Source organism: Aptenodytes patagonicus, chromosome 13 (genome assembly GCF_965638725.1).
Source record: "Aptenodytes patagonicus chromosome 13, bAptPat1.pri.cur, whole genome shotgun sequence".
Taxonomy (NCBI): domain Eukaryota; kingdom Metazoa; phylum Chordata; class Aves; order Sphenisciformes; family Spheniscidae; genus Aptenodytes; species Aptenodytes patagonicus.
The window spans coordinates 13,367,648-13,392,863 of record NC_134961.1 but is presented as its reverse complement, the minus strand read 5'-3'; the positions used below and the strand labels follow the sequence as shown (position 1 = coordinate 13,392,863).

Below are 25,216 nucleotides of genomic sequence, written 5' to 3'. Positions count from 1 at the left end.
GGAAAATTAGGTACCCGCAGAGTAGACTCATTCATAAAATGAAAACAAAACTACATTTTGCAAACAACTTTTGTGAATCAACAAATGTAATATTCCAAATCATTGCTTTTATTTAAAGCAACTTGGGTAGCACTATCCTAAAATTAGATTACCAGCTGTGTTTGGTTTGTACATCTCGCTGTCTTTTTCCTGTGACTGCTTCGTAGGCAGGACTCTGAAGTATGCAAGGATCTCCTTTGGGTGGTGTTGCAAGCAGACTGAGCACTGAAATACACAGGAGAGGCAAGCAAGTGCAGCAGAGGGGTTATGCCCCAATTTCACATATGTGATCGGTCACTTAGATGTAGCCATTGAAATTAGTGGAATTAAACCTGATCAAAGTTGTTTGAAGTCTAATTTTGACCAAATAAATTCAGTCTAGGAAGACTTGCTTGGCAGACTTAAGAAAGACAAACCGCTTTAAATCTTTGTCCCCAGCAGTTCTAGGAGCAGCAAAATTAATTCTTTTGGGCATCACATACAGAGTTAGCTTTCATTTAAATTAGGCATTTTTGTAGATGTTTTATCTTATTATTCTGTATTTAGGTTACTTTGTTATTTTAAAACTATTTTAAGACGTTGTAGTTTAAATTGTCTGACAGTTGGTTTGTTTAGACCTATCCTGTTTCCCCAAATGAAACTGGCTTCATTACAGGCTGTTATTGAATTTAGTCTGGGCATTAGTCTGGGCATAATATATTGATATATTTGAGCATCAGAATGAAATATTGTACCTTTTTATGTTGATGCACTTTTTTTTTAATTTCCAAAAAGATCATTTTTTGAATCTTGCATATATTAAAAAGGAGTCTCTCTGCAGTCATTGACATGCAGTGTATTATAAGTGTAGTGGCCTGATCCCACCACCAGCTTTTCAGTAGCTCATAAATCCAACTGAATTTTAAAGTGAAACTGTTGAGATGACATAGTTTTCATAACATGTTTTCATAGCAAACCGTAATGGTGGTGCATTCTTGGGGATAATAGGAGGTATCTGCCTTTCTATAACAGGTGTAGCTCAGTGTCTGTTAGGAGTATTCCCCTGGCTCACTGTAACAGTTCCTGCACTCGTAAAAACTATACATAAAATTGCGGACTATTTTTTTCATGGTATCCATAATTGTTTCTGTATGGGGAAACTTAAGATTTGGATTTGCATCTGCTCTGAAGTTGTCTGTTTGTGCTTTGTTTATAAGGAAAGTTTCTTTTCTTTAAAAGGTAAGTGTCAGGACTTCTGAACAATACAGAAACAAATATATAAGCTTCTGAGTGGAAAAATACTTATTCAGAAAATGTTGCCAATTTTAATTTATAAAGAATTACTATTTCTTACAATGGCTAACATATTTTTTAAATTGCGATATCTCACCATATTCTCTTAAAAGCAGTCATATACCTTCTGTTAGGTTTGGATGCTTTTGTTGTGCTGGAAACTGCAGAATTTTTTAAAGTGTAATTCTTTCTTTTAAAGTACTCGGGAAATACGGAAATAATTTAATATTTGAATTAGAAATTATAATTCCATATATTTTTAAATGACCTTATAATTTTTCCTGTTGAATTGGCTTCTATATTTTTTTACAGTCTGATTGTGGTATTTATATAGGTTACATTTATCTTGAACAGGTGTCTTTGGAAGCAGGAATATTGCAGCCATTACATATGGAACAATTTTATTCAGCCCCTGCAGCTGATACTGTTGTCCAACAGTTGCTTCCCATATCTGAGGCAGCCGCCTTTCCAGAACCACCTGATCCAAAAACGTGTAAGTAGGAATATATTATCTTGAACCCTGCTGTGATTATTCTTCTTGCATTTGGCAAGGGTTTGTCATTTGTTGAATTTAAAGTGTTAACAGCTACAACACCTTTTCTTAAGTGGAATTTGCATGATTAGTCCCCTGGTCTGTAAACAGGGAGCCAGCTTGGCCACTTGGTCAATGGAGAAAGCTCAAATGGTGCCTTACAAATCAGTACTATTGTCTAGCTGTTAAGGTAGCTCTGTTCTCTTCTGAATAAGTAACTTTTTATTTAGCCACTTAAATCAGAGAAAGGCAAGCATTTCTTCCTCGGATTTAATAATGCAAAACTGGGATCAATAAACTAAATAGACAATTGAGTTTGAAAACTGCTTTCAAAATATTATCTTTGCCTGTCTGATTACAAATTAGAATGGAAACAGCTCTAAAGTTTTGTTCTTCCATTTTTATCAATTTCTATACTTTATAAAAGTTACCAAGTAGCAATATATTTTTATTATGCATTTTAGCCCTCCTTTTTGTCTTTTCTTCTCTTCCATTCATTCTTGCTCATTAGGAATTCCTGTTGCTAGTCAGAAGCAGTGTTACCCTTGGCTTTTATATATATAGTGTCCTTCCAATTATGAACATTTTCTGGCAGAATATGAACCAATTAAAGGTATAAAGCAGAGAATAAATTCAGTGTTTCAGCTGTGTTGCCAGAAGAGAACACTTCTATGACTTAATCTTTACTGACCACACGAAAACCTGAATACTTACTGAATGGCAGGCAATCTGGCTTTAAATCAAGGACAGCACTTCAGCCAATAAGCCACCCCTGCTTGTCTAGGATCCTAACAGGTTTTGTTTTGTTCACCTTTCTGAGGGAAGTGCTCTTATGGCTTCATACAGGGTCATGCTCCCTGTTCCCCCTGGCCCAGTGAACTTGAGTTCCTCCATGTGCAGTGTCTTCATCAGAAGGGGTAGAAGGCTCCTCCACTTAACCCAGTTTATAAGTTGGTGGTGAAAGGTCCTGTTAGGGAAGATGGAGATGTGGGGAAAAGCTGAGACGGAAACAGAGCTTGAGTCTCTCAGTTGAGCAAGCATGTAGCCATTAAGCTATATGTAGAACATGGGCAGTAACACTGCTGTTTTTTGGTGATGCTGACTGCAGCTGCTTTCTTCTGCATGGAACTCAGTGATGCCAATGTGTGTGAGCACGTAGGAAGTATGGTAAGTAGACCTCATGTAAGGGCAGTGCAGTCAAACATAAGAGAGAGATGCTAACCCAGACAGCCCTCTCAAGGTGGAAAAATTTGGTATATGGAGTCACGTTCAAATTTCTGAAGGATCTGGCAAGTAGGAAGTAATTATGAGAAAGAAATCACAGCACCACTACAATAGAACATTTGTTTTTTCCTCTGTCTAGAAATTCAGTTTTATGACCAACTCTGTTACTGCAGATTGTAAAGGGCATGAGTATAGATACCAAAAGTGGTCTAGCTGTAGCAGGACTGACTTCAGTGCAGACTAATTTACTTTTCTTTCTGTCAGGGTAAATTAGTCCACATTGCTTTTCATTTCCGTGGCTAAACTGCTTCTGGTGTCTGAGTTTACTCATTTAAAACTAAATCTGATGTCTCTGAGGCACACTGTAGTTTGCAGTGTTGATGCACCTTTAGTTTGAAATTTACTCAAGTTTATGTTGTCTTGGCTGAAGAGAAGTGAAGACATATCCATGGCTGTATCGGAACTGAATGAATCTGTTTACTTCAATCTGTGATGGTATTGATAAAAATGACTGATACTTAGTTATGATATCTAATGTTTGTCTTTTTGTGAAATCTAAGTGCTTGCCTGTAAGTGAAGGCTGTACTGTTTTGCTTAGGTTCTCCTCAAGAATACTTAGAGTATTACATATTTCCAGTACTTTTACCCGGAATGGCTGAGCTTCTGCATCAAGCAAAGAAGGAAAAGTGTTTTGAGGTTAGTTTTTAGTTTTCAGTTCAAATCATTGGCAGGAAGTTACAGCCTTTTATTTTACAGGCAGTATTTCTTTATTTGGTCTTTTGCAAGAAAACCAACCACAATAACATGAAATAACATATCATGAGTTGTTTTGGATCTAGTCTTGAATGTTGTTCTCTCCAGTAATTCAGAACAGATTGCATATTACACACACTTGATCATTATGACAATCTCTAAATCACAACAAATCCTCCTTAAATATCCAGTTGTATCTAGCCTAAATAGTGTTGTATCTTAGAGAAACAGGCTTCCTTTCAGATTACTACGCATCACTCATTTGAGGGTGACGTAAAGAACTTGAATTTTACTTCATTACTGAATTATTTTTGCTGGTCTGGCACCCTAATAGAGGTACACTTTGTATTTTAGCTTTTTAACATGCTGTGTAAATTACATTTAATTAGAAAGCAGGATATTCAGCATTAATGACCTTATAAAAATCGTACATTTTAAAAATAATTGTTTGCTACATATATCTTTATAAATTTGTTTTCAGTGTACGTGTGCGTAAACATACCTAGAGAGACATTCCTCATTGTATATAGGGAATGCTTAAAAAAGCATTAGAACTGGTGCAAAATAAAGCTCATTGTATCACCATAGCCTAACTCACAGACCCCCAGCAATAGATTAGGTACTGGGAGTTGTGGGGTCTTCCATCATTTCTGCTATTTTCTCCAACCATGGAAGTAATTTTTTTTTCTATTTCTTTCCTGCTTTCTGCCTGCCATCCACACTTTCCAATGTAAAGCTTACTTGTAGCTTCATAACATAAAGAGCAATTAATATAAATGACAATGAAAATACCTCCCTTTTTCTACATGATACACATCTGAGAAATACAGTCTGTGCTCTTGGGATTATAGATTAAAACGATAGTGAAGCGAGGAGGACTTTGTGTTACTAGTGGGTTATTAATCATCTTAGGTCTTGATTTACCTCCTCTCCAACTACTGACATTGAATTCCTGTTATAGGCATGTGTATATATGATAACAGACATTGTAGAACAATTTGTAAAAATTACATGTGTGCTATTTGCCACTGACCTATACATGCCTGGCACAGTCAAAAATACACAAAGCATACCATGCTTGACTGGACACCCCAAACTTGCATTTCAAATCCAAATCTGTACATTTAATAACAGTAAGTTATTTCAATCTTTGCTCAGTCTTCACAAGATTTGTGTGTGTCTGTAAACTGATTGATTTATAGATGTGTGTATATGTATTTATAATCTGTGATTAATACAGGTAAAGTAGGAAAATGGTTCATTTACATGTCGTTATGGCATGACATCTCTGTACATCATTCCTGCCATCACATTTACATTACCTAGTCAAGAACGGATTGAACATATGTATTATTCATCACACTTTTAATGAAATCTATATTGATTCATTTTTTTTTAAAGGAAGCACATATCCTTTAACAGGAAAAAGGCATGTCTTACAACTGGCTTAAAATACAGTCCTTGATAGATGTTACATATTTCTGAAGGCAATAAAACAGCACTTAGTACAAAAATATGAGAATTCTTAGAAATATTTCAGTTTCAAACTTAGGACAAATCTAAGATTACTTTGTTTTTAATCTGAGAAATTTTGCAGAGCTTCAGTGGTATATAGATTAGAAAGTATCTGTTCTGAAAATGGATTTTGTATGGGTCTGTGTGTTGCTTTATAGCAAACTAATAAAAACAATTATTTTCTAATGTATAGAAACTTCATAAAAATGAGCACATCTTATCAAAAAGACACTAAGTGATTTTTGTTGTTATATGAAGAGATGTCCTGCTATTGGGGAACCAAGTTTAGGGAAGCAAGCTTATGTCAGATGATCATTTTCTACTGTGACATCATTTCTTCCTCCTTTTGAACAATAACTGGTAAAACAATAGCTCTTTATACTTGCCATATAACTGAATATTTGTGTTCTTTTCCGTTACTGTCCAGGTGCTTGTACTTGGACATTCTGTTTCCTTATCTGGCTTAAATACGTAATTTCTAATTATACTTTTGTCTCATAAGAAATGTGTTGTTCCATATGGATTTGGAGAAAAAAACATGATATAATTTGTATTAAAATGGTTAGTGCAATAACTGGAACTGATTTTTAGTATCAAAAACAGAGCCCTTAGACACACAGAGAAAGTTAGAGACAGGGAGAAAGGATCTTGTGATAAACACACCAGAAGATAGCTTCAAAAAATAGGAGGCGAACAAAGAGTAGAAAGATTCATGGAATTCATGAGAGAACAAGAGAAGAACATGATTAATTGTGATTAAGCTAACTGAAATCATGAAGGATGAGAACAGAATACTGGGTTTGAATTTTGGCTAGACATGGGTCATTAAAGCCTGTAAAGGGCAGCTGTATAGTATAAACCAGTGGAAGAAAAGTGGAAGAAGCACTGGAAGAAAGGGAGGAATAATCAAACTGTCTGCAGTCAACGTTGAATGAGCCTGGGAGAAGAGAGAGGGAATTGCGAGGGAAAATGAAGAGTGGGTTTTTGATGAGAGGGGCTAAAGGTTTTCATGTTTTGAAGGGGAATTAAGATGAATGAGAAGAGAATGAAAAATTAAGTAGGAGAGTTGTTTAGCAATTGAAATTGTAGTAAGGGAGATCAGATCATGGGCCCAACAGAGGAATTCAAGGAAGAGATCAGAAAAGATGCATCCGCGTCTGGAAAGGAAAAATTGTAGAATCGGGTGGGAAAGTCAGGAAAGGGAGACGGTTATGCTGCAAGTAGTCATTTGTTTGGGAAAGAAATCTGCAAGATCTTATTTATAAGGTGATATAGAAACATAACTTAAACATTTCATTTAAAATAGGCTCTCGCATTATGTAGTGCATATTAAAAATCTGAAAAGCAAAAACCTAGAAAAACCACCAGCTGCTAGATATATTTGCAGACTTCAAACTGACATAAATATGAGAACGATCTGCAGAAGCTTCATTTTTAAATTAGAGATGAAAGAAGCCTATTAGGTTGCCCAGTGTATTCCCTTGCTGATTTTTTTTCCCCTACCATAACTTCTCCTGTGCTTTATCCTATCTGCTGTCAAATGTTTCCAGGGGAAAGACTATTTTCTTAAATCTTTTCTCTCATGAGAACTAACTAATGCATTCATTTTTCAGCATTAAAACTGAGCAATGTTTAAATATTTTTATTAGCATAACTCTGATTTTTCTTTCTGGTTAGCAATCACAGAAGGAGGATGCTGTATGGAATATATATATGGAATATATACAGAATATATATTCTGTAATGGAATATATTATATTTAAAAGTATGATAGATCAGGGAAATTGAATGGAAGAAGGTTTCCTAATGACTTTGCCATCTCCCTATCACCAGTATTTTTGCATGATTATTACCAAGCACATCATATTTAAACTGAAAAATGGAAAATTAATTCTGAACATAAATAGTTTATAAACACATCTGCAGGTTAACAATGCACATTGTGCAGATATTTCCTGTGTTTGTCCTGATTCATGTAGCATAGGAGGAATATGTCAAAGGCAGGTCAATTTATGTCATTTTTTCCCTTCTATAAATGTTGACTGCTGTGCAACTAATGATTTAATTCACTAGCAAAGCAAACTGTTTCCTGGCAAAAAATTAACAAAATAAAAAAATATTCAGCTTGACCGAATTCTTCCCTGATAAGTTCACTGGCTCTAACAAGTCTAAAGCAAGATGAATTTGATTCCTTTGGTGATGACTGTTTTGACAACGCTGTTCTGATCGTTTTTTCCCATTGCAAAGGAAAAGCAATTTACTTAAAACAGATTAAATTACAGCTGCTAGATTAAATTGAATTTTGTTGTCAAAGTATAGAATTTATTCTCTGAAACAATTCACTAAGTAATGGAACCCAGTTTCATACTGTAATTGAGAATATCTGTAGAAAGACGATCAGACTCTGCTATTTGTTTTCAGATTCTGTTCAAGTCAAAATTTGTCCATTTAACATCTGAAAAGGCCTGTAGAAAGCTCTCCAGTGAAGGTGTTGGTCTCTTAAAGCTTAGGTGTTTGGCTTCTCGGAACAGTATCTGGTATTAATATGACAAGTGTGAAAATTCCTTAAGGAGATGTGTTTCTTCGCAGGCAAGCACTCTAATGGAGCGCTACATGAACCCCAAAGCTTTTGTTGTCATGAAACAGATCATAAAGGCACATGGGGTTCAGGACTGATAATTGTTTTGCAATGTTCTCTTTTTCTGTTCTTCTGCTTTTGTTTTTAAAGTTCTCTTTCTTTTCTGTGGGAGTCAGTCTGTATGTCTACCAAGGATAAGATACACTTAGAAAAGTAAGAGCTTTCCTGGGTATCATCTAGGAATGCCATGCAGTCTAGCTCTAAACTTCACATCTGTCATCCCCTAGCTACATGACTACCCTGTATTCTTCACTGTGCAGTCAGCACCTCACATAATATTCCTCCTCCACTTCACCTGTGGCTGAAGTAATACACTGACACCCAAATTATGCCATGTGCTAAGACCCCAAAGTGAAAGAATTATGCCATGTAGAGCACTTTTTTTCTGCCTCTCTGTTCACATCCCCCAGTCCTTTTTGCATCATATTCTTGTAGCACATGGAGATGGTGAGATTAATGCATAGAATAAAGTCATTCATCATGCATTAAATTTCCAGTTACGTATTTATTGTATTTTTCTTAGCAAGTGGTAGTAGTACCTTAATTTCTTACATTTTAATCAAGACTCCAGCCTCTTTCGTGACATTTAGCAGTTTCACAAATGTGTTTGACCAGTGTGAATTGTTTTCCTAAAAAGTAATAATTGCAGTTGAATCTCCCATTTGACAGGATAAGTATTGCCTTCTGGATGGGAGCTGGGCTTTCTCTTAGCTAAATGGCTGCTATTTTGATAAAGCACTCAGTGTCTCTGTTCTGCAGGGGCTTAATGTCTTTTAGTGTTCACTCTCTGGCTGTGTACATCCATAACACATCTCACATAAAAGGGGTTCAGAAGATATTAGTCAAGCTCTTCTGTTATTCTGACCAGAAGTCTATGTTATATTCTCCACATCATGGTTTCTCTGGTTTGTGATAAACAGAATAAGCACCCGTACTCATTTATACATTCAATCTGTGAAGATGGAATGTGGAGAGGAAATCTCTAAGAAAAGGAAGGCCCTAATCAATTCTGTATTGACCAAAATTCATGCTTTGAATTTTGAACTCAAGACGTATTTTACAGCATGCAGTGCTGTCCAGCTAAACAGGTACTGGCTGCATGAGTCACTAAGGCTAACCCGCTGCAAAACATTTTGCAAAATTCTCTTTGGTGGTGAAGTCTTAGAACTGGGAGCAAAGGGCACAAATGTTTTGCTCCGAAGCTCCAGGTTTTGAACTTTTTACCTGATTCTCTGTAATGTCCATGGTATCTGTGTTGTGGATATACATGTACCTTGTTTCTGCCTTCCTTTCTGGACTACCCAACAGACGATTTTGTCCGAGTAGCCATACAATACTCTGCTGTGTCTGTGTCTTAAGTATTCACAACGCCTTTAAGCTGGTTCCATGCAGGAAGAAACAATATTCCATCAATGTTCCTTCTGTGCCTTGGAAGCAATGAAGTATTTTAAGTATGAAAAAGAACTTTGAACAAAATGGCAAGTAATTTACAGCATATTTTCCTATATGAGTTCTGTTAATTTCTTTGCAATGAGATTGGCACTTAGAAAGAACACCATTCTGAGATATTTGTTATAGCCATACTGCAGCAAATATCCAGATAGTATATGTAGAATTTTCTCACTCATTGTTTGACTTGACTTGAAAGCATTCCACAAAACTTCTAAAATTTTGTCTGAGCCACTGACTGTTGGCAGTAGCAATATTAGACAGAGCAATGTACTGTATATTTTATTTAATAAAAGCAGTCAATTTAGCTTCTGTTCCTCTCCAGTAGTAAAAACATGTGACCAATCCAAAGATAATAAATAATTTGAAACTATCTTCTATCTTTAGAGAAAAAGGACGAAATTTATTGCCTGTGATTTCCTAACTGAGTGGTTATACAAGTAAGTTAATCGTGGCTTTTACTATTCAATTATGCTCAATGATTCAAAGGCATTAATTTGCAAATAGAATAGCTACAATTTAAATTAATATGAGTTGTTTTCTTTTTTTTTTTTGTTATCAGCAAGAACCCAAAGAGGAAAGATGAGTCATTCACAGAATTCTTTTCCATTCCTTTTGTTAACAACTGGCTAAAGGACCAGTAAGTTATTGCAGTACTCAGAGTAACCTTTTCTCCTTTTATTCTTTTTCCCCTGCTATTCCAAAAAAGTAAGAGAGCTTCAATGCGTTACAGTTGTGCCCTCTAAATGCCCTTTACTGCGTGCAACAAAGAACTGGGTGATGCTTTCTAACTTGGTAGTGTATTAATTACAAGGTATTTTGTACCAGAATTGTTCACAGAGAAATTAATTTAGAATTCTTAAACATTTTAATTGTAGAGTGCAGGGCATTCAAATAGTCTGGTAGTATTAAGGGTATCTTTGTACTAAGGAGCAGAGGAGTGTTTTCAATGCTGCTTCCTACTATGGAAGTCTTTGAGGATATACAGTCTAGAAATTCTTCCTCTAACTGTAAGCAGCTGTTTTAAAAATACCTGTAATAATCCTTGGCGTCAGGATGCATTTCTGCAGACGTTTATGACTTTGCATGTGAGAAATGAACACTTGTTTTGGCAGCCTCAATCATATATTCCTCATTATTCCTGTAGAACCAAGCTACACAGTAGTTTTGAAAGAAATGTTACTGCCCTTGAAACTGCATTTTGGTTTAAAATGTAGCTGTTGTAGGAGAAAAGAAGAAAAGTAAAGTAATAGTCCACAGTGAGAGAGTAAGAAAATTACAGAGGTCAGATTTGAAAGAAAAGTTTCAATTTGAAAACTTAATTGGAGGCTAGGTTGGTGGTTGGTGAAAACTTAGAGATTAATATCTTTGTAGATATGTTTAGTTCATTACACTATGTAAGTGGAAATTGAGCTTTCTTGAACTCTTGTCATGTGAAACTTAGAACCTTGAGTCACTGATCCAGCAGGAGGAAAGCTCCTTGACATTCACAGGTCTTTGGAGAAAAGCTGGTGATCGTGGCACGAACAGTTAACTTTGACCACATGACTACCTTTAAGATAGTTAAAGTTGTGTAGGAAGTTTCTGCAGTAAGAGATGGACATCTTTGGAGCGTGACCCATTTCATCTCAACTCCGATACCTTCAGGTACCTGCTACTGCATCGTACTGCCCAGCCGCTGTTGTTCAAACCTACCACTGGTGGGACACTTCTAACAGTTTCATTCTGTAGATCACTAGGTCTGGTCAACAAGATTCCCATTTAAGGCAGTGAATTTTTAGTTTGGAAACCGATTATGAGCTACAGTGAGGTTGTCATACTCATTTCTTAAGCATACTGAAGAGCCATCGATTAGTAAGGCAGTTTTGTTACCACTGAATTGTGAGGATGGATATTTGTACCTAAGATAAGTATCTAAGATCACAGTTTTACAAACGTTTCTCTTGGAAGTAAAGCTGACCTAAATGGTACCCTGCTCTCTCCCGTTCTTCACCCCAACCTGCTTGTAGGCAACCTAGTATCACCTTATCTGTTTGGTAAGGTGCTTGGTTATTCTGATCAGGGACATCCTCTAAGTTAGAAATCTCTCTGCCAAAATGTGTGAGGAAGGTTTGTATAGCTATTTAAAATATAGATAATTTCTCCAATCTGGTTCACCTGGGAGCCTGACAAACCTTTGTATTGGCACAAATGAAGGATTAAAATGAAGGACTCAGGGCAAGGTGAAGAAAACAAACGAGCTGGTAAGATACAGAGGTGGTGGCAGGAACTGCTTAAGTCAGCTTTGCCAACAAGAGAAATACACTGTGGAATCACAGCCTGAATGACTCATAGCTTCTGTTAGTACTTGTGCTCCTAAATAACGTAGTGACAGCTCCACAAGGACACTGAAGTTTCAAAGTCCTACTTAAATTGATACACACTTGATCTTAAATCCTATAAACAAGTAGGCCTTTAAAAATAATAATTATTAAAATTATTATTAAAAACCAACTTTTTGTGTAATTATCTTAAAATTACATATTTCTTAAATATTGCTTATGAAGTAAGCATTATTAGAGCAAAGTGAAAGATTGCAATATTAAATAAGAATAAAAATGAGAGAATTTTTAAATGTGATATCTGGAAGGACATAATAATAATGTAATTGATTCTATGCTTTTTATTGTCAATTCCATTTTTATTTGTAAAGGAGTTTTCTTTTTTTAACAGGAATTATGAATATGTAAGATACCATATGCTAAAAAGTGGTGGTCAAATTTTGATGGGAAACATCCTTATCCCAACTGTTTAGTTGGTATAATAAAGAAAAAGAAGTAAAAAGTGTTGCTGCAAATTTAAGGGGTAAACTCTTGTGTTGCTTTTTCAGTTACTTGTCTAAATTTGGAAAGCATTCTGAAAGGTCTGTTAAATAGGAATACATTTCTATACTGTGTTAAAATAGGGTTTATCAGTGCAAAGTGGTCTTCATACTTAAAAAAAGAAAACCAAACAAAAAAAACCCCAGAGGGATAAATTTTTTTTCTCTCAGAGATCCAGCTTTTTTTAATATATTCCATACCTGAGTATTACTTTTTTGGCTCTCCTCCAGTGCCTCCAGTTTTTTCTTTGAAGCTCAATTTTTTTTAAGAATAGTCAAAGCCAGTCTTCTGAGCCTCACTCTCTGTATGATGTGTTTCTAAGTGAGATCTTGCAGCCCACTTTTCCTTTATAAGGAGACCCAAATGCTGCATCGGTTTCCAGAATTTTAAATGCAAACATTGTACCTTCAAAAGCTGGTTGCTGTAGATGAAGGAGCTTGTAAAATTTGAATTTGTTTCCAGCTTTAGTATTTACAGTAATTGCTATGACATCAGTAAATAAAAGCCTCAGTATAGTTACCTTGTCTTCCACTGGGTTCTGTATATTACCAGTAACACTGACAAAATATTGTATCCCATGGGAATCCTTGATTGCTGAAGCAGATTTCAAAAGCAATAGAAGGAGCAGTGTCAAGACTGACTAGTAATCTACATTTCACGTGCAGGAGAACACAAAACATTTCTGTTGTCTTAAAGGACAGCTGTACTTTTCAGAGGACACGAAACTGGAGTTTTAACAAGAAACTAACAAAAGTTTTTGGAAACTTGCTGAGATACTTACTGATGTCCCTATTCCTACATTCAAGACGGCTGATATAGCCAAGTAAAGTAAATAGAATTAGAGCCTTGACTGTTTTGTACTCCTATAAATATGCTAATGAGAACACAGTTGCCTTTTGTCAGCATTTACGAGTGGTGTTTCTGGTTGAATAGCAGTGAAGCTCAATTGCAAGTAACCAAACTCTATGTACTGAATCAGGGACAGGGAAAGAGAGTGATCTGTGTTTATGCCGATACCCCTTACATTTTACTTTTCTGGCATAGATAGGCTGAGTCTTTATTCTAGTATCATGGGAATATCATTACCCAACCTTCTTTAGCATATTAATGAAAGAAATATGAAGAAAACAATAAAAAATAGTTCTACTGCTCTGAAAAATACTGATATCATAAAAGTCTACTGTCACATGAATTTAATAATATGACAGTATTGTTCAAGTTCACCTTCAACCCTTATATTCAATGAAAGAGAATGCTGTAGGGATCTAGGTTAGGAATAAGCATAAGTATTTTCCTGGCTGTTGAAGGTCAGTCTTTGTATGCATATTTCACAGGGGTTACAGGAACTGAAGGTGTATTTTATAAATAAACAGTCATTGACAAGAATTTATTTATCTGCATTTTCTCATTTTCTATATAGAGGTATTTACTTGATACTTACTCAGTTCAGAAGGAGACATTTCCTGGTTTAATCTATCGGTGTGTACCAAAACAAATGTGCAGATACAGAGAAAATAAATTTATCATGGCTTTAATGAAGTGGACAGCTAAGATAGATACATGTATGTCTATAAATGATTACTAAATCTGAAGTAGTGGCTTTTTGCCAAATATCTGTATATACTTATATGTACATTGATTTTATTTTTTTTTTTTCCTCCCTCCCCCCCAATATTTGAATTAGGTGAAGTCTGCTGGTCTCAGCTGCCTTTACAGTTGACTTCATTGTCAGTTCTCAGATGGCCAATAGGGGTAATTTTGCACGGGTGACTGATTTCTTTCTTTCCACAATGTGCCCAGTTTCTACAGGCTTTGCTTTCTGCACACTGCTACATTTCACTGGTTTGTCTCTAAACCAGCCATGTTTAGAGTATCTTTAATTTGCATTATGTTTTTTCTTTCATTTTCTTTAATAATTTGAGCTTTAAATTTTTTTTTGGGGGGGGTGTATGATGAGCAGCACATTTAATTGTAATAACAGGAAAGTCCAACAAATATGTCTGTATGGATGTTATTCTATGTGGATCCAAGTAAAGAATTGCCATTCCAGTAATGTGGCAGAATTCAAGTTAATGAAGGAGAAAGTTTTGACTTAAAAAACTACAACTGTGTGTTGGAAAATTGCACAAAGTTTATACAATATTTATATTGTGTAATAGTGTTTTATGAGGTTGAGGTTTTATGGCTACAAATCCTGATGCAGTGTTGAAACTTGCCTTAATTATGTAAGTGTCAAAATGACAATGAGAAAATTGAAAACATGTTAGTGGTTTGTGACATCTTCCTAATGTTGCTGTTAGAGCACTAATTGGAGATTATTTTTGCTGCTGTTAGTTTTTCATGTTTACAGGATACAAGGTCTGATCTAAAGTACACAAACATAGATGGAAATTTCCCCACTGACATGAGTGGACTTTGGAATAGGTCCATGTTTGGTTTCCTTCAGTCCAGGACCACAAACACTCTTACAGAATACATAAATATTGGTCCTACGAAAGAGAAAACTGAGGCAACACATTGTGACTTGCAAAATACGTAGCAAGTATGCAAGCACAGAAGGAGGACTGAGTTTTATCATTAAAATGGATAAGTCTTCCACGAGTAGAGAGCATATTAAGGGGCAAGAAAGCCACTATAATTTTCAGACAAAACTTAAGACGAAAGATTCTCGCTCTGTTATTATATTGGCATGTTCTCACTGCTAAGACTTCTTGCTGTGCTCTCTCTAATTCCTTTCACATTCTTGTTACCATTCATCTGTTCTGCCTCATTCTCCTGTCCATTGTATGATTCTGCTTCCCCACTTCCCAATTTTCTTATGTTGGTTCCACGCTATCTTTTCTTTTTACCGCATCTTTTCTTCATTATAAATAGGTAAATAAGTATATAAATAGTTTGTACGTGTTAACAGTTGTATGCATATTATCACTTTGACCACTTTAATAATACTTCTGAGTGATTTTATAGTTTTATTATACTGTAATATTTTGCATCTTTGTTTTTGTTTTGTTAGAATTGTGGCTGAGACAGAAATGAAACAGGAGATTTAAAAGTGAAATGTTTTGTTTGTTCACAACCTATAGCCTTTATATTTGAGGATATTCAAAAGACAAAAGTGTATTCAAAAGACCAGCAAAGCAGTGGAAGATGCAGAGAATGGAGGGGGGCAAAAGGGGTCAAAATATATATATATATTTTTTTATTATTATTCATTTAGCTATTGACAGTATCAAGGAGCTTTTATTTGGAGAAGGTGATAGAGAAGAAGAGTTCAGACAGTTAGCAGAAGTCACACTTCAAAATGTCTGCTCGTTTGCACTTCCTTTCTTCAGAAGATTAAATTTGGTTATTCCCACATTCACAATCCTTCAAAAATGTACCCTCCATATAATGCACAAAAGTGTTTTCTTATATATTGTAAGGATTTTTTTCTCCAAATACTTTCCTCTTATACTAGTGCATTTAGATTACTGCAAAAGAAAGCCAGTAGTTAGTAATTTCTTTCTGACTGTTGAATAGTTGTATTAATACTAACAATGTTACAAAGAAAGGTCTCAGTTCACACTCAGTTTGACCTGTGAAAACGTTCCAAGGTATTTTTGTCAAGTGTCTGTGGGAATATTTCCCTGCAAACCTGTGAGGCTCATACAGTGATAGTGTAATATGTGATTAATATATCTAATTGGTTTTAAATACCAGGTCAGATAAATCAGTACTTCTGTATCTGATCGTTTATGAACAACCTTTTTCCTGCTTTTTGGGTAAATTATCTTAATAGTATCTATAATCAGAGATTTCTGAGACATTTATTTTGAATCAAAACAATACTTTTTCATTGTTGCACACTTTTGCAACTCTGGATAGGCATGTAAGAAGAAGGACTTAATATGCTGTAATATTTCTAGGTTCTCTGAGTAGGAATAAAAAATACTGAAAATGTAAAAGAAAACTACTTTGAAAAATTTCCAGAACAGTTTTTTTGGTTGTTCAGAACAGCATATGAACATTTGGAGTACTTTCCAAACCAAAGACTTTCTCAGAATCCTTTTTTTAAGAGTTACGCAGATCACCATGGTCATTTACATGCATGTCTTATATTTATCCCTATTCTTTGGTCTGTTCTTTTGTCTTTTAGATTATGAATTTTGCAATGACTCTGTCATTGCCTGTGTTCATACATGATATAAATATTCAAAAACAATAACCATCCCAGTCAAATTAAAGGTGAAGTGGTTGTGGCTGTTTAATATGGCAGTGGCTGTGGTATTGAAACTTACAGGCCTCCAGAAGGCCTGATTCTTGTTGTTAGGGTTGCTTCAATATTTCTAGAGATGAGCTTACTAAAACCAGAGAGAAACCCTGATCGTTCATTGACTGCACCTGGATATTCCACTGTCACCTGCACACCATCCGCCCCAGGCACTGATGCTCTCTGTAGCTAGCACGGTGGTCCTGCAGGCAGCTAGCTATAAGGCTGGTGGTTAAATTTGGTGGTTGTCTGTTACTGATAGGGAACAGATTTTAATAAAAAGAGCAATTACAAAATCCTGAATTATACAGTGAAAATTTTGCTTGACTAAATTTTTTCTTATATTTCCTTTTCAAGGAAGGAATCAGACCTCCTATTTGTAGGACAGATTGGGAACTTAATGACAATTGGGGTTTCTGGACATTACTGTGTAAAAATACTGACTGTATACAGTGTCCATCAGCATGACTGTGAACCCCCATAGGTTAGCTTGTCCATTTTGGTGACAAGATAATGGAGGGCCTTTTTTCCCCCCCCTTCTTGAGAGTTCATTGAGAAACCCAGCTTCTGTCCATGAGGAGATCAGATACACGTCTTCAGTAAGAACCTTTTTCAATACCTCATATATTTATTTAATGCAAGTCTGCTTTATATCTTCTGGGTGCCAAATTCCACCTGCATAATGTAATATAATTAATAAGTATCTCACATAATCAGGATCCGTACAAGTTTGCTCAGAAAGCAAGAAACGTTTCTGGAATTTAACTTTCCTCTGCTCAGTGTCTGCTTTATTCAGATTTGGTAAAATACAATACTTAAGAAAAATCATTTTACTGATGCTCTTTTACAGGTGCAACTTATGTTAAACAATATATCTGAGATATATATATATCTCAACATAGATACCAATATGTTTAATGTGAGGGCTTTTAAGATTGTGCATAATCAAAGACTAAATAAGCAGAATATAGTTAATGTACATTTTACTGTCAGTTTTAATCTTCTTGGTGGCATACAGCTGTCTTCTGCCACAAATGACATATTCCCTCTTTTCCTAATTCACTGCTGAGGGGTGATTGCCTCTGCTCAGATTCTATTTTTATTTGACCTGAAGCCAATTGCATATATTCTCTTAGACAAAACTGGACCTGGCATGACTTCTGTTCTTTATAGCTGCCCTGCTGAAATGATTGATATTTGCCAGTGACTGTCATACTGAAAATTAAATCCCATTTCTTGCTTGACTTTATATTGGTTTCTCAAATTTAGTGTTGGATTATAAACTAGACGTTTTTATAATTTGAAAATGAAAGCAAATTAATGCTGGAGTTAGCCTTGCAGGCTAGGAGAAATCTCAGTTTGTTCTTTAGAGATGTACTCATTCTTAGAGAAAGTTCAATGTCTTTGATAGAACTGCTGTGAAATATGTAGGTCTTTCTGTGATTTTCCAACTCTTAAGTTTTGGTTTTCAAAAAGATCAAAAATAGCACAGAGGATGAAAGCCTATCTGCCAAACCAGCACAGTCCAACTTCATATTTTTAAATCTGATTATAAGAAGCAGTTAGCTCAGCAAGCCTTGCTTGTCCAGCACTTACGATTTCCCTTGAGCAGTAGAAATGCTAATTAATGTTCCCAGAGCTAAAACTGTTTAGCTTAATGGAGAGACTTCTTTTTATTTTTGTCTTATTTCTACTCTTCCAAACAGACCAAGGTTTTCTTTCACATTAAAATAAATGTAGGCCAAAACCCAGCTGACATGATGATGAGACCAATTTAACTGAGTACACAGACTCAAACGGTGTAGTCAGTATAGCATTAGATAACAGTTAAGATTGTGTTCTAAGTTGAAATGCTCCTTCAGTGAAGACAAGCCCTAACAGAAAGACGTCAGTGAGCATAGGAAGCTTACTAGGGCAGAGACTAATATGAATGAAATTAAGTGAAAGGAAAATGTAAGCTGTCAAACCTCGTAGCTTGAGCTGTAATATACTGTAAAATAAATTTCCAAAAGAAATGGCAGCAGTAATGTTTTAGCCAGAAAATGTAAGACTGCATAAATAGCTTGTTAATTGATGGTCTGTGCAGTATATGTGTCTTTATAGTATAAATACTATAAATAATGTTCCTGCATGGGCTGTAAGTGTCTGTAGTTTTGGTAAAATAGACAGTTTACAACTGGTATAGACAAAACCACGTTTGATAGTTAAATCCAAATGATTGCTGCATCCAAATTCATAATGCTGTGGTCTTCCAAGTCAAAGCTGTGTTCAATCTGTGTCCCATGCAGGGAGAGGGGCTCTTAGCAGCCATTCTAACACTGTGCCAAGTCTACTGTTTATAACCGTATTTTCATGAGCCGCACCATTATTGCCCTATAGTTCATTAGCTTTAAATTACATTTATTATAAAACAAACTATATAAATGAATTTTGGCTTCTCCTTTTCAATGGATGCTTTCTGATCATTGTGTGTGAGAAACAAATCAATGTCCATAGAAAATGGCTTTTGGGAAGCAAGATTTTATATAGTGATTTGAGTTTTTGTTAGTGATGGCTGAATTGTAATTATAGTTTAGAGTGTTTCCCATTAAAATTGGTAGCAATGGAGTCACCAAAAATGCTTTCAACTTACTGTATATTTTGGCTGAAAATTGTTGACTTCACATATGTATTACTTTCTTTTGTCACCAAACAATGTGTATATGCTATCAAAAGTAAAATTTCAGCATTTTAAGAACTTGTTTAGACATTTCTAAACATGGATCCATGCTTATGCAGATTTGATAATCATTACTTTTTTCAGTACATATTACTTTTAAGTGAAATCGTAGTATAAACTCATGTACTAAAATATATTCATGTTCTGTATATTTAATAATTGTTAGAAACATGTCATAAGCCTGCTCATTGTTGCATGCACACTAAAACCTCCTCTGCTTTACAAATGGCACACCTACTTCTCTCGCTCCCCTCCCACCACCACCTCAGACCCTACCATAATGGTAGGAATTTGAAATCTGTGTAGAAGAATAAGAAAGATTACTGCACTTGATGTGCCATTTGTATATTGTTGTTTTAAAGAAGAAATTATTGTAGCATACATAACAGAATATATTTTGAAAGGAGGTATTCTTTGTGCATTTTATCTTTGGAGCAATAAGAAATTGTATCTTTCAAGCTCCTGAACAACCTTTCTCTTTTTATAAAATATACTGTTAGGGAAGAAAGTATTTTACATTTAGAGGCCGTCTGTTTAAAAAACATTATCTTTTTTAAGTCCTAGGCCACCAATTCCTCTATCTCTCCTTCTATCAGAAGAAGAAGCAAGCATAGTAATTCAGTCCTTCTGGAGAGGTTATCGGGTAAGAGTAATCTATAATTATTTTGCTTGATGTTGGAAACCGTAGGACTGTGAAGGCCCCAGGGAAAATCCTTACATAAATTTTAAGTAGGGGATACTATAAATAGCTGCTGAGACACCCGTGGTTCATTGGCTTTAGATGTTGCTCTGCCTTATGCCTAGTGACTACAATTTTTTCACAGGCATTTATGCTGATGTAATCTCACTGTTTTCCTCAACAACAGAAAATCTGCAGAAATTCGATTTTCAAAAGTACAATTAACACTGAACAATTTTTTTTTTTTTAGTTAATATTTGGGTAGTTGCTAAAGGATGAAGTGTTATTTTGCTTCGTGCAGGGATATGTGAGTGAGTGTGGAGATGCACAAGGAGGATTGGTGAGGTCTGTTAAGAAATAAAAGCATAGAGGAACAAAGGAGAAAAAATTGAGACCAAGAATGAGACAGGAGATGTAGGAGAGGCATGAAGGCTGTTATTCAAGGAAAGGGAAAACAAAATGGCAAGCAGATGTTGCAAGCCATACTAGTAATAAAACATTAACACAATCCCCAATTTAAGAGGGAAAGCAAGGCACATAAAATAAATACAAAGAAAATTGGCTAATACTATTATTTTGGAGGGTAACAGCCATGCTAAGCCTAGGGTACAAAATAAATTATTTGAAAATCCTGAACAGATTCTGTCAAATATTGCTTTAAAAGGCTCTAACGCCTTCACGCCTTGGAAAGAAATGAACTTGAAATTCAGGCGACTTTGGTGACAAAGAAATGTCTTGGACTGCCTTTATCAAAATTTAAGCTCGTAAATAGTCTCCAGATATAGCAGTAATTTTGTTGTGATGGACAGTGAGACATCTCTGTCTGTACGTCAGGTGTTTAAATAACAATCAGTATAAAACACTCTCTGTTAAGTTCTTCTTTACTACTTTTAACAAGCATTAATATAAGTGGCCACTATAATGTGCCGTGCAGCCAAAGATGATGAAATACCTTGAAATTATCTTCTTGACTGATAGATTTTTGTGACGCTTTTTGCTTGTTCATTTTCCTTTATTTTTCTTTTTTTAAACAAAGATGGCATTGACACTAACATTAATTAGCACTGACAATATCACTGTAGGCATCCTTACAGTGGAGTATTGCAAAGGCAACTGTTATCCAATAACAGTTATGTTTGCTGAGCAGTGCAAGGTTGCTCAGATACCTTGTGCTTCTACCAAAGCTCCTGAAGGCCACTATCCTTCCTTGCTATATATATTAACTTCAAAATTTTCACAGTAGTAGTTATCTTCCTAAACCAGTTCCCAGAAATGAGAAACTGTAGCTATAAAAAGTAGGAGATACCAAAAATAATTCAGACTATAAAGTTAGTTGTTACATGTTTTAGCTTATTAGAGCTGAAAGAACTTGGGTTTTTAAAAATTAAAATTTAAATTAAAATCAGAATATAAAATAAAAATCATTAGTAACAGTTACTACATAGGGCAATGTGTTATCCTTGGGCTTGTAAATTAAAAGAACACTAAGCTTAAATGGGATTTCATCGCATTAATGATAAAGTGTATTATGAAAATTTACCAAAGAATTCAGATTATTTGCTTTTAAAATAAACAGCTCTGTCAGCTAACACTGATTTATTGTGGTAATAACTGAATGCTTACAAATAATGCCCTTTTGCATTCTAAGGATATTATTGTGTCAGTATTTTAAACTCTTTTCTGATTTTTTCATTAAATCTTGTTTTATAATTCACAGAATTTGGAACTTTTAAACACTATTATTGATATAAAAATTTACACGTTGTGATAACATTGAATAATTAAACACAAGCGCACATACATATTTTACATGGCATTGTGATAAAGGAACAGTGTACTTCACCATTGGTCTTCTCAAGATACACTTTAAAGGACATAACGTCACATGCCATAGGTACTTGTTTGAAAGATGGATGGAGAAGGATTCTGGAGTCACTGTTGGATTTCAGAAAAAGTAAGAGACTCGGAAATCTGGGCGTTGTCTTTAACAACGCTATCCCAAATGTGAACCTTGTAAGTTTTTTATTCTTAAACAATGTCATATAAGGTGTGAGAAACCACAGCAAGTTATTTTTCTTGGACACATCTCCTATGGACTCAGACCATTTTTTAGATATTTCGTTAACCATATTGATCTAGGCAGTAGAGTTTATCTAGTTATATAACTAACTGAGCATCGTGTCTTCTCATGACACTTCACTTGTTTCTGCCACATCTAGCTGTCTGAGTGTGCCAGTATCAAAACCACATGGCAATCAGCAAAAATGGATCAGGTAGTAAAGGCTTTTCTATGTAAAGGCAAAAAAATATATACGTACAGAATATTGAGAACTTTTTGATAATAAAGCATGATCAAAGCAGTACATTCATCCTTACCTGAAGCAAATTCCAGAACAATACTTGTTTTGGTAGTAATAATTAATGGCTGCCATCAACAAAGTCCTTTCTACAATCTTTCATACAAAGACTTTGATGAGTACTCTTAAAATTATTTCAAATTTAATCAAGAATTAAATTCCAGAACAAACAGCGGTGGAAGCTACAACTGCTGAGTACTCTAAGGAGATCAGAAAGGAAGATGTCATCTTGAGGGATCTCTTTGAGGGCAAGGAGGAGCACCCAAATAAGGCTGGAGACAGATCTGTCATCAGAATTCTTTCTCTTCACTTCTCACCAGCCTCTTTTATTGAGGTTCCATTCATCTGTTGTGGGCCAAGGCAGTATTCAGTATCTGGTGAAAACCCTTGATTGGTAGGTATGAATTTTCCAGGCACTTTTACAAGAAAAGATATATTCCTTCATCCCTCTACTGCAGAATCCGTGCTTAGTGTCATTTGTTTTATAGGGTCTTTTTAATCTTTACAATTTGCGTAACTATTCTAGACTGAAGGGATTTTTCGTTAATACAATTTCCTCTAATGTCTCTGGTCAGAGCTTTAGTGTTATCTTTCCGCTGTTGTGCAACATGTTCTCAGCTAGCATTGAAAGCAGTTTATTTTGACTAAATCTTGTAGTAATATGGAGTTTAAATTGGACAGCATTATGTAAATATTCAGTGCTATTTTATACATAAGTATTGTTTGAGCAACAGTTAAATCAGAATTGATTTAACAACACAAAAGTGTCGTGCTTTTGCTATCACAATTTATATTCCTTTCCAACAAGTTGTGGCTACTAGCAAAGGCTCAAACATAGAAGGTCTCGCAAATACTGTTCTTTACAGCAAGTGTAGATTCAAATCAAGTGACTTGAGTAAGAACGAACTCTCACTTCAAAGTTAAGACTCCTTCAGTGCTTCATGCATTGCTGGTCTGCAGGCAATACACATCACTTGTTTGGACAAGACTCTTGACCCTTTGATTATTTGCCTGGAGATTTTGCTGCTGAGTCATGGCTTTTTAATCATGGTAGATTTGCACGCTGATTACAAAATAGGGACTACTTTCTGAGAAATCATCATAACTATGCTAAATTGTAATCTATTAAGCATATTTGGAACATGTTCATGGTATTTGTGTTAAGTTCCTGTTACCTGTTTTGCTGCAGGTGATGTATCTGTGTTCCTTTTTCTTTTCTTTCACTTTTCTAAAAAATCACTTTGTTCTGGGAGCTCATGTTCACTGCTTGGGTTTAATGTTGGACTTTGGAGTATTTGAGTCTATCTGACTATGCCTTTATCTCAGAGCCCTGTATTTTGCTATGTATTTCACTGTACTTTCACTATTTTATTTATCTAAGGAGAGTATACAGAATCTACTATACTTGCCTTGTATCTTTTAACTGTTAAGAGTTACTGTCTTCATTTTCAGTATACAGAGATCGCTGTGGCCCTGTCACAGGCCAAAATACAGGTCTTGCATAGCTGCAGTTACAAATGGACACTTCATTTTCTTCAGAAATTTTATAGTTAGAAATAGAGGTAGTAATTTCTCTATCTTCCTGCCTCTTTTCTGCTGCTGTCATTTATATGTCCCGTAAGCATTCCCTTAACCCTTTCCTGTGCAGATAAGCTGACTCCATGTGATAGGGAATTATGAATTCTGTAAAAGCATACATGACAGTACAAAAGAAAAAAAGTCTCTTGCAAGCCTAAAGAAACTATCCCGTGTTTGGGATTATATTGTATTTTTGGAAATAGTATGTGATGGATTTAATACAAAATGGTTTTGATTTTTTTGTGTAGCTGAGAAGAAGATCACTAGTAACAGTAACTTTTTTTTTTTTAGTTTTTAAAATTTCATAACAGCCTTGTAAAAACTTCATATAACTTTTAAAGAAGATAATACAGAACTATATTAGTATAATGGGATATTATTAGAGGCCTAAGAGGTATCTGATGTCAAGTCACTAAGTAAAAGTCTTGCCTGTCTTTATTGATCATGTAACCTTGTACTGTATTTCTGCTCTGCCAGTGCACTATCTGAAATATAGCAAGTTATCTTCTCCTAAGCGGATTGAAAAGTGCTGTGGGAGTTCAGCTACTGTCTATTGCATTCTTAGCTGCACCACAAAGGAGAAATTCTGGGTGGAAAGAATACTTTTGATAAATAATTTAATATTGTTTTCTTTAAGTTTTTTGGGTTTTTTTTTGAACTAGTGGAAAACTAAGTCCTGCTCTTTTGCTCTCTATGTATCTCAGGAAAGTGGGAGAAAACCAGAGTGTAATGGAGTAGAGTAATAGAGTTCAAATCACAGAGCAAACTCATTACCATATCATGTAAGAATAAAATAAATACAAGAAATTTTCTAGAAAACTAAGTAGTCAGCTTCCTGAAAGCAAAAATGTGCCAGGAGAAACCAAGCTTATTGCTGCTTGTTTCTTCCTTGTTATTCAACTTCAGCCTGAATTACTAGGACATTAAGTCCTAAAACATAATGACATTTTATATATGTAACATTTAGAAAAAATAGAAACTGCATTTTTAATAATTCTATTATAATTTGAATGTGACTCTAAGAGAATAATCACTTACCAATGTCTAAGCTAATACTAGCATGTCCCCTTCTCGCTCTTGTCAGAGGGACAGTATCTATTCTGGATTTTTGCTCTAGCACTGGAGGTAGTAATTGTGTGAATGCCGAGGTAGACAACTGGCAACATACTGCTAATTAATCAAATCCTGCTTAGAACAAGTTTAAGTAGCAGAGTGGTAAAAGCTGTTGATGCAAAGCTAGCTCTTTCTTATATTAGTAGGATCTACACCGGTACAAAAGCAGTAATAGAAGAATTCAACTTACATCTTAAATGGAGTCAAGGCCTTTGACTATTGTCATTTTATGTGGAAG

General features: G+C 35.2%; 1 protein-coding gene across 2 annotated transcripts in view; it reads left to right on the top strand.

Annotated features, from left to right (window-relative positions):
* Positions 1-25,216, top strand: part of IQCK (IQ motif containing K) — a 54,386-nt gene that overhangs the window by 1,716 nt on the left and 27,454 nt on the right. For both annotated transcript variants that reach the window (XM_076351548.1, XM_076351547.1), the window contains exons 3-7: positions 1,666-1,804; positions 3,666-3,763; positions 9,810-9,862; positions 9,985-10,062; positions 19,810-19,894. In XM_076351548.1, coding sequence (XP_076207663.1) covers positions 1,666-1,804; positions 3,666-3,763; positions 9,810-9,862; positions 9,985-10,062; positions 19,810-19,894 — 453 coding nt within the window. The remainder of the gene's footprint in view (positions 1-1,665; positions 1,805-3,665; positions 3,764-9,809; positions 9,863-9,984; positions 10,063-19,809; positions 19,895-25,216) is intronic.